The sequence below is a fragment of the Coptis chinensis genome, chromosome 1, assembly GCF_015680905.1.
Source record: "Coptis chinensis isolate HL-2020 chromosome 1, ASM1568090v1, whole genome shotgun sequence".
In the NCBI taxonomy this organism is placed as follows: Eukaryota; Viridiplantae; Streptophyta; class Magnoliopsida; order Ranunculales; family Ranunculaceae; genus Coptis; species Coptis chinensis.
Window position 1 is genome coordinate 75,341,148 of NC_141456.1, and position 10,654 is coordinate 75,351,801.

Here is a 10,654-nt window from a genome sequence, read left to right on the forward strand (position 1 = left end):
CGGAGTAACCGACATAAGTCTCTCTCAATTCAATCACAAAGAATGAACACTCAACTCACAAAGAATTGTTCTCTTGTAATCACTCTCTTTCTTGGTTTTGGAAAAGTTAGGTTTTCCAAAAAAACTGATTTTGTTTTTATACCAAAAAACCAAAAATCGCAGCTATCTTGTAGCGAGGCCCGCAAAAGACTCGGCCTGGCTAATTAAAAAAGCCATGAGCTGGCGCCTTTTTCAGAGCGCTGCGGCTAAATCAATCATCGAGTAGTGGCGAAGTCGCCACTCGAGCTGGCCTCGGCGCTCGGCCGTGAAACAGAAATTTTCTCTACATTCTCCACCTCGGTGAGGTTTTAACACATAAAACCAAGCCCGAACACATCCAAAGAAGATCACATCCAAAGAGGAACACCTCCAGCAAGGAAGACTCGCAGTCAACTGCCCCGAAGGGCGATGCCCACACAGGGCTCTTTCAAACATGTAGGATTTGGAGCAAGTCCAAACAGTGTTGGAACTTAACTCCGGTGACAACTTTCGTCAGCATATCAGCAGGGTTGTCATGGGTGTCTACTTTCTCAAGTGCTACATCACCATCCTCAACGACATCCCGGTATAAAGTGATATCGACATCAATATGCTTGGTCCGACCATGATGAACTTGGTTCTTCGCCAAATGAATAGCACTCGACTATCACAATACACAAAGAACACCGTTACGCTTCAATACCCAAATCATCTAGAAGACCTCCGAAGCCATAGTGCCTCTTTCCATTTGCCTCTCATTAATCGCCATATATACTCGCCTCGGTAGTAGATAGAGCAATCAGAAATCGTAGCATAGACCTCCAACTAACCGGTGCACCATGCATCATAAACACATAACCGGAGGTCGATCGTCGTCTATCTAGATCACCGCATAATCGAATCCACAAACCCACCGACATAACAAGTGCCTCCACCATAAGCTAATCCCACATCCAAAGTACCCTTCAAGTACCTTAGTACCCATTTCATCGCCTCCCAATGCCGCTTCCCGGATTTGCCATATACCGCCACAACACTAATCGCACAGCGGAAATGTCCGGGCGCAGTGCACACCATAGCATACATCAAACTACCCACGGCACTTGCATAAGGAACATTAGCCATATGTTTTTGTTCCTCCACCTAACTAGGAGAGAACTTAGCCGAAAGCCTAAAATGCCCAAATAAAGGGAGTAGAAACCGACTTTGCATTCTCCATACCAAATCGAAAATTACTTTTCGAATGTATTTCTTCCGAGATACAACTATCCGTCGCTTCTTCCTATCTCTGTCAATCTCCATGCCCAATATCTTCTTGGCTCCACCTAAGTCTTTCATCTCAAACTTCGAGCTAAGTTGAGATTTCAACTTGTCTATCTCCACCATGCTTTTGGAAGCAATAAGCATGTCATCCACATAAAGCGGAGATAGATGAAGTCATTACCACGAAGCCTTCTAAAGTAGAGACCAAAGGCGATCATACTTACCGGGTGTACTCATGTTGCATCATGAATGTGTCAAAGCGCTTGTACCATTGCCAGGCGATTGCTTTAACCCGCATGATTGACCGATTCAATTTGCATACATAATCTTCTTTTCAAAGAACGACAAACCCTTCGGGTTGTCTCATATAGATCTCTTCTTCCAAGTCCCCATGCAAGAAAGCGGTTTTCATCAAAGTTGCTCTAACTCCCAAATAAGTGAGCAACTAAACTTAATAACACACGAATGGACGCGTATGTTTGACCACCGGGAAAAATACCTCATTGTAGTCAACTCCTTCCTTCCTCGTGAAAAACCCTTTGCTACCACTCTTGCCTTGTACCCGAGATCATCTTGTCGGACTCGGGAAGGACCTCTTTCTTTCTCGAACACCCATTTATCGCCGATAGTCCTTTTGCCCTTTTGCAATAAAACTAGGTCCCATGTGTGATTTTTATCAAGAGATTCCATCTCGCTTGCATAGCTACCAACCAATCTCTCAGTAATGAGCATCTCTAACGCCTTCCTTTGAAGCTATCCGCTCATCATCTTCGATATTCGTCATATGCCACTAAATCCACCTGACCATAGTGTTTCACGGCTTTCTCGTGCCCATACTTGTGCACTTCTTTAACTTGTCTCTCGTGGCTGTGGTCACCACTACAAGTTCGCGGATGCTCTTTGCTCTTCTTCCCTTTCTTTGTGTGGTTCCATGATTTGGTACCTCATCATGATCTAACCAAATATCTGGCTGATCGGACAACTCAAGCTCGAGCTTGAACTTCTATAGACTCACCATTCTCGCCCGACTACTTCCGACTTCTTGAAAGATAACACGGAAGTCTCATCAAAAGTAACATCTCTGTGACCCAAGAACTTGTGGGCTTCTAGACACCACAATCTGTATCCCTTTACCCCATTTCGCGGCTTCTAAGAATATGGCCTTCTTAGCTCTGTGGATCTAGCTTGTCGCCCCTCACATGGTAGTAAGTCATCCGATCCAAACACTTCGCAAGATACTATAATCACCGGGTTACCCTGACCACACCTCATAAGGTGTCCCGCAATCTATAGCCGGTATCTTGGTGACCTATTAGACAGTAACACGCCATGGACACCGCATCCGCCTAATACTCTTTGCCTAGGACGGCATTAGACAATAAACATCTTGCTCTTTCAAGCAAAGTTCTATTCATCCTCTCTCTCCATTCCATTCTCGCCGTAGGCGTGCCGATCACCGGTCGGTGTCTAGCAATTCCTCGTCATGCGCCGTAGAACTCTTGGAAAGGTCCATAGGTATACTTCGGTACCATTGTCGGACCGTAATGTCTTTACCTTCCTATCTCATGATTCTCAACCCTTGCCTTCCACTTCTTAAATGTCTCAAACACTTCATCTTTTCGATTTCATCATATACACCCACACATAATGAGTATGATCATCAATGAATGAGACATAATAGCGGTTACCTCCTTGGAAGCCACCCCCGGAGGGTCCCCAAACATCCGTATGCACATAATCAAGGATGCCTCGTTGTCGTGTGCTTGCTTGACTTGAACTTGACTCTGCCTTCGCTTCCCATAGACGCAATGCTCACGAACCCCATACTTGGCTTCTTCAAGTTCTTCAAGAACCCTCGCTTGCCAACTCGGACAAACCGCTTTTCACTTCATATGCCCTAAACGATATGCCACATCTTAGTGCACTCAGAATCATTATTACATGCACCCACTGCTACATCGCCTATCACCGTACTACCAATCAGAGTATACAAGGTTCCATATTTTTGACCCTTCATAACAATTAAAGAGCCATTAACAATATTTAGGACTCCACCTTCGCCCACAAACTTGTGGCCTTTGGAATCCAAGGTACCAAGAGAAATAAGACTTTTCTTTAGCTCAGGAACATGTCTCACATCGGTTAGAGTCCTCACTACACCATCATACATCTTGACCAGATAGTTCCAATTCCTACCGCCTTACAAGCAACGCGTCATTACCCATTAAAATGGAACCACCATCAATGCTCTCTATAAGAAGTAAACCACTTTCTATTCGGGCACATATGATAGGAACATCCGGAATCAAGAATCCACCTCTCGGTCATATAGTCTTGTGTGGACACACAGAGACTGAACTCATCCTCTTCAGAGCCTGAAGCATAATTTGCCTCAAATTTTGCCTTACCTTTCTTCCACCATCTCTCTTGTTCTCTTTCTTGGGTGGGGACAATTATCTTGCGTAATGTCCTTTTCATTGCAATTGTAGACTGCATATGTTTTAAAGGCTTCTTTGACTTGGACCTAGAATTATCATTACTTGAATAATTCTGTTGATAAATTTCCTCTTGCCACTAGCCCCCCCGACTTGCATCAATGCTATTCTCTACACGTGTCTTCTTCATTAACTCATAAGAAAGAAGAGCACTCAACTTCGCCAAGATCGGCGACTTCTCTCGTTCATGAATGTAGTCATTAGATGCTCATAGCTTTCTGGCAAGGAGAATATTAAACATGCCGCTTGATCCTCATCATCCATCTTCATACCAACATTCAAATAATCCGCTAGACGCCGTCGACGGAACTCACTCACGCGCTCTTGCATCGTTGAACCATCGACCATCATGTACCGACATAAAGACGCTTTTAAGGTACATCTTGTTCGCCATGCTCTTGGTCATATACATAGACTCTAGTTTGAGCCAAATACCGGCGGTATTTTTTCTCCCATCACACTATACATGACCTCATTAGCAAGACATAACCGGATTGATGAACAAGCCTCAAGATCGAACTCTTCCCAATCATCATTACTCATACTCGCTTTAGATTTAATCCCTTCAAAGCCTCAGGCAAACCTTTGTTGGATGAGGATGTCCTTTTACTTGACTTGCCAAATCCCAAAGTTATTCTTCCCATTAAACTTCTACTTCAAACCTTGCGTTTGACATCTTGGGAGCCATCTTTCAAGTTACACACAATAACCCAAAAGAAACGGTTTCACCTCGAATTTAATCGAACACCTTGTCTACACAAATTTTAGTACTAAACTCAAAATCCTAGGTCGATACCTACGCCTCGATACCAATTGATGTGAATAATTAATCAAGGAAACAACGTTACCCACACCAAACGGATCAATCCTACACAAAATTGATCTTTCTCAATAGACAAGACTTCAACACCCTCAAGCAATATCCCAACACTTCTCAATATCAAATAACAAGTATATGAAATAAAACAATCAATGTAAAAGAAGAACAAACCACAAGACGAGATATATCGGGTTCGCAATTTGCCTACTTCCACACCGCGAAGTTCCAAGCTTTACTAGATGTCCGAGTAACCGACATTAAAGTCTCTCTCAATTCACTCACAAAGAATGAACACTCAACTCACAAAGAATTGTTCTCTTGTAATCACTCTCTTTCTTGGTTTTGGAAAAGTTAGGTTTTCCAAAAAACCGATTTTGTTTTATACCAAAAACCAAAAATCGCGATTCTTCGTAAAGCGAGGCCCGCAAAAAGACTGAATGGCTGGCGCCTACTCTACTGAGCGCTTTTTTCTTTGAGCGCTTAAATCATCGGAGTAGTGAGCGAAGTCGCTTCACTCGAGAAAATGCTGGCGGCCGACCGCGTGAGAAATGAAATTTTCTACAAGATCATCTTTGTTGAATTATATGTAACTTAGAGTATCATATTATTGAATATGTGGCTAAGAGTAGCATATTATTGAAGTATTATACGATTGATAGTATCATATTCATGAAATATATGAAACTACGAGTATCATATTATTGAATATGAGATTAATAGCATCATACTATTGAAGTATATGTCACTTGGAGTATCATATTATTGAATTTGTGACTAAGATTATCATATTATTGAAGTATTATGGGCTTTTACAAGATCATATTCCCTAATATATGTAACAAATAGTATCATACTATTGAAGTATATGTAAGTTTGAGTATCATATTATTGACTATGTGAGTGAGAGTATCATATTACGGAGTACCTAATCCCGGGTTGTATAGGATATGGTTTGAGTCACGACAAGTAATCCGGGTTTCCTAATACTTTGCACTAAAGTTTTGCTTCTATAGAGGAAATACAACGAGTTATAGAAGGACAACGAGCATGGACTCTCTACAATACTCTACAATGGTCAACACAGTGTTTCACTGCACCCTAATTTTCGAAAGGCCACATGCAACTATGTCTCGAGCTAATAGGTCATAGGTGCTTCGTGAATTTTCTCCAATTGTCCCACCGAATTTTCCATCAACATTATCTCCTCTTCCAGCTGTGCCTAATCTCGTTCACTACATTCAATATGTCATTTATTGTTCGATACTAACGTATATGCTATATGTAGTAGTTTAACTAAAGTATACTGCAAATAGTTGTTTAATGGGTAGCTTAGTGACCCAATTGAAACTTCTTCACCCAGTTATTCCGGTTTTGCCCTTAAAAATGTGTGGCTGAAAATCATGCGCATGCGAAATTTCGGTGCACCCTGCGCACTCTAGAGTCTAGACGTCCTCAAATTAGGCGCCTAATATACACAAAACGCACGACACACGAATCTCTACCTCGTCTTCATGGCTCTTAGTTGAGTGAGATTCTCAATTGCCCTCAAAACTGAACTATACTGTTTACTACGGACACTCTTTGAACGATCAGGGCTTGAACTCCACACCGGCTCTAAACTGAATGCTTCTGGAGTTTCATTAATTGATAAAGAGACAAAGGAATAAGATGAAGACTCTTCTTGCTGATTGGCATCTTCTTCTTTATCGCCCCTTAGTTCAATCTCGTAGTTGTCGTACTCATAGATTTGTACAATAAGATCAAACGAAACCTTCTTCTTTCTCCTACTTGTTTTGCTCAATTGTTTTTGCTGCAGTTTCTCTCGACGATCACTACACCAGATATTCGAAAAAAAGACAAAACTACCGACGCCCTTCTTTAGTCTGTTATGAGCACGCACCACGTGTGTCGTTGAAGTCCATGTGAGGCGTCGGATCATAGATAAAAAACAGGAGAGGCCAAAAAGAAAAAAAATCACTTTTCACTCTTTCATAATCTTCACAAAAATAAGAAAACCCTCGCTCTCGAATCTCAAATCGCTCTCAAATCACTCTCTTCTCAATCACATACCGTCTCTCTTCAGGTAATTTCGATCACTTAAAATAAACGATTTCGATCTTTTGATTTCGATCCCAAATAAACGATTTCATTTTTAATTTCGATCACTTCAATTGATGTTTTGATTGATTTCGATCAGTTCTTAATCATTACAGATTGTTCACTTTCAGCTGTTTGATCATTGTTTTAATATCATCAGTAAGTAAACAAACCTTGCTTCATAGCCCTAAATTTTTTGTATAAATGTTAAATGTTTATTTTGGATATGTTTTTTTAGCTTATTATTGATTGGTATTGGTTTTTGTGATGTGAAGATATGAAATAAAGCTTGAAATGACTTATAATGTGTTGTGTCCTTATTAGAAAACATTAATGTTATGGTGGAAATGACTAGTAATGGTTACAAAAGTATCAGTTAGTTATAATTCAATTGCATTTTGAGATTCAATTGCAGTTAGTTACACTGTCAAGGATAATGTGTCGGTGTTCCCATGTCCTATAGGGCTTTAGGTATATTACGTACAGAATGTGTGTGAAATGTGGAGACAAATCCAACACGAATTACTTTTAAAATATGCTGTGTCTATGTAACATAGCTTTGGATCCACAGTTTCTTTTTTTGGCGTTTATCATAATTTTACATAAATTTCTGAGAGGGGCTGGGGTAGAATTTGTTCTTGAAATATTGACTTAGATCTATTTGTCATGGATTCTGGAGTTTGGAACTCAAAACATTTCACTAAATGATGGTACTTGGTAGTACAATATTATTTACGCTGTTTCTGTGTATATTACATATGTTACGAAATCTTTCTTTCTTTTTCCTGAATATTCGAATTGTTTTAGTGTACCTTTTCAAAGGTGGATTAGGAATTTTAGAGGAGTTGGTAGTCTTATTTACGCCAATGCTAGTATAACTTGATACCTTTGAATTTGTAGTTGTTTCTGTTATTATTATTGTTTTTGGCCTATCATAACTGGTTTCATTTCTGTGGAGTGTGTTAATACCCCCCACCTAATTTTCTTTTCGCAGTTCTGCCGGTACTTGTTCTATCTGGGGAAGATTAAGCACCATTCAGTTAGAGTACACAGATGCAAAAAGAGAGTCTTCTGCAAGCAGCTCGTAAAGCATCTGCCTCAGCACTTGGCTTCCGAGTCCAGTGCAACAAATGGGCTGTGATTGTTCGGCTACTGCTGGGGGAAATTCCTGAGAGGACTGTGTTCATGCAGAAAGGAATGAAGAAGGCTATGCTAGATTATTATTATTATTATTATTCGTGTTTATCATTTCAACAGTTGCCTATGCTAGATTTGTAATGATGAATGTGGTGTCATTTTTGCTAGAATTTGACTGGAGGGATGCTAGTACCAGTTGAAGGTCCAGATTCTCTGATGTTTGCCCTTGAGGTGTGTAGGTAGAGTTATATGCGGGTGTCTACAACATTATGTATATGTATACTGCCTATTAAACACATATTTGCTATGGTATTTTATTGGAATCTTTCTCTCACAGATAAATCCTGAAAAGGCAAGGGAAGAATTTAGATCAGCAAGTCAGTCAAATGGTGGGACTGGGGTCAAAGATTTTATGGATAGCATGGGCCTTGGGATGCTTGTTGACCAGGTAAACCTAGAAATTTGATAGTTCATACCAAGTGATAAAAAATCAGAGTTTGTTAATCTTTCATATTGTCTTTTGTTTAGTCCACAAACGAAGACTTAATGGACTGAAAAAAGAAAAAACGAAGTTCTCAGTCAGTTTAGCAATAATGGAAAAGCAAAAAACAGGAATGAATTTCTTAGATTAATTCTATTCTGTATTTCTAAGCATGAAGTCACTTGAGTGGTATAGAGGCTTATTATTATTTTTGAAACAAATAGTAGCATATTAGATTTTGAAACACAACAGACAATATTAACCTTTATAACCAATAAGGTCATCCTACAAATTAGCATGTCAGTAACTATGTCAAAAGAAGTTTGTGTTGTAACAAGTTAGTGCAAGACTAAGACCATCTCCAGTATCCAGGGCCATCCTATAAATTAGCATTTTGTTAACCATGTCAATAGGAACTTTTGTTGGAATAAGCTAGTGTAAAACTTGAGACCATCTCCAGTATGCCCATGTCTTCTTCCCTAAGCATTAAATATGTTGCACTTTGAAATTTATGAATCTTTGATTATAATATAATAATATAGCATAAAAAAAATCAGATCGAAAAGTAAAAAGAAATGCAAGACTTTTATTATTTTTTTATCTTATATTCTACTCTGTGCCAATCTTTGATTTGAACTGTGGAACTAACTGCTGAAATATGATTGTATACTTGTACCTAATGATGATGTATTAATGCTTGTCGATGAAGTAGTAATTTAGTACACAATGAAATCTGAAGCGATTCCAAGTATGAATAGATTAATGGATGAGGTTGTATCAAGAAGGCCAACATGAATTGAGAGAGAGAGAGAGAGACTTTGGAGTATTATTTGAGCGTAAGTACATTTATTTGAACTCCAATGTATGTATACTTCTGAAACGCAGTACATTTATTTGATGGTGTATACTTAAACCAATTGTAGTCACATGTTACATTGTTACATACATGACTGATCATCCCGTTGTCACAGATATTGGTGGTCCATAATTTTTGTTTTACGTATGCTATTTCTAAAATGAAGTGAATGCTAAGATTTCAATAATGTTTGTTCAGGTTGTCAAAGTTTCTACTGATCCAGCAGCACCATCAAAACCTGTGGATCAACTTTTCAGTTAAGTTTAAGTTTAAGGACGTGCTACAAAAATTATGCACCAGTCACAATAATGCCAGAGGCTTAATATACAAGAGAGTAAAATCAGCAACCATTTGTTAAGCTGTATATTTCTCCAGCTCTGTTCTCTCATCAAATATTAGACAATCTGAGTGGTGGCCTTAACATATTAGATAGAGGGAAAGATGAAATTTGAGTGAGTGTTAGCTGTGATGAAATTTGAGTGAAGGTGTGCAATGTATTAGCAGTCGCATCCTGAAAGATTAAGTATATATATTTTTTTCTTCCCTGATTGTGAATTGGTTTTATGTGACCCCTTCCATCCGAAGAAGTTAGCTATAACATTACAAGACCTCGTTTGAAGTTAGCTATGCTGTATTTTCTCACAGTCCCATTTTTTACAGTTGTATCACAATTAATTTAACAAAACAGCACTGTTTAATCTTCTAAACATGGAGATAAACTTGGAAGTATTTGTTTTCCCTTGAAGACTCATCAAACTAAGTTTCTTTGGAGCAGAAACTGCGCTTACGGATAGAGGATCCTCCACGAAGAAAGCATATGGTATACCTTGGAGGGGCAGTCCTTGCAGGAATCATGAAAGTACATCTCTTTCTTTCTCTCTCGTCAGTCACACACACACTTGATACTTGTACAAGGACTTCTTCTGCCTCTTTGGTTGGCGTGAATCATTTTTTGCAGAGACCTTTAGTTTTACATGGCTTAAATGCGGGATGCACCTGAGTTCTGGATTTCGAGGCAGGATTACCTAGAAGAGGGAGTTGGTTGTTTGAGCAAATGCGGCCAGGCATAGCAAGGACTGAGAGATTCAAAGCTTCTGTGTGCTACTTGCTCCTTACACAATGAAGACTGTACGATTAAGTATTGCTTTAAGAGAGATGTTCCGTTTACATACCTCTTTGAAGTGTCTATTTGAATCAGTACAAATGAGATTGATTGTAAAACTGAACTATACAATTAATGAGACTTCAAACAATAGCTGCATGTGGTGTTTTAAGCTTATGGATGAGGACTGGGCTTTGTCTATTACTGCACACTTCAAAAGGCACAAGTATCTGTTTATTACTGATGCTATTAATGCTACAGAACTGTAGGGGCATTTTTTGGCCCTGATTCGGCCTTTTTTAAAAAATAAATGAAAAAAAAAAAAGACACTTGTCAAGTGTTGTAGAAAAAAAAAGACTGCAAAAAAAAAGGGTCACCATACGAC

General features: G+C 39.2%; 1 protein-coding gene across 4 annotated transcripts; it reads left to right on the forward strand.

The window, feature by feature from the left end:
- The first annotated feature begins 6,137 nt into the window (after positions 1-6,137).
- Positions 6,138-10,428, forward strand: LOC147525203 (ATPase GET3B-like). 4 transcript variants are annotated; one of them, XM_086605670.1, is made up of 7 exons: positions 6,138-6,679; positions 6,810-6,852; positions 7,688-8,061; positions 8,168-8,278; positions 9,366-9,423; positions 9,943-10,026; positions 10,126-10,428. In XM_086605670.1, the coding sequence occupies exons 3-7, from the start codon at positions 8,014-8,016 to the stop codon at positions 10,194-10,196; spliced, it is 372 nt and encodes a 123-aa protein (XP_086461796.1). In that variant the 5' UTR covers positions 6,138-6,679; positions 6,810-6,852; positions 7,688-8,013; the 3' UTR covers positions 10,197-10,428. The 4 variants fall into 4 exon arrangements, with proteins under 4 accessions (XP_086461796.1, XP_086461788.1, XP_086461784.1 ...); XM_086605662.1 differs by having other exon boundaries at positions 6,173-6,679; positions 6,794-6,852; positions 10,187-10,428; XM_086605658.1 differs by having other exon boundaries at positions 6,517-6,679; positions 10,187-10,428.
- Positions 10,429-10,654: the final 226 nt, after the last annotated feature.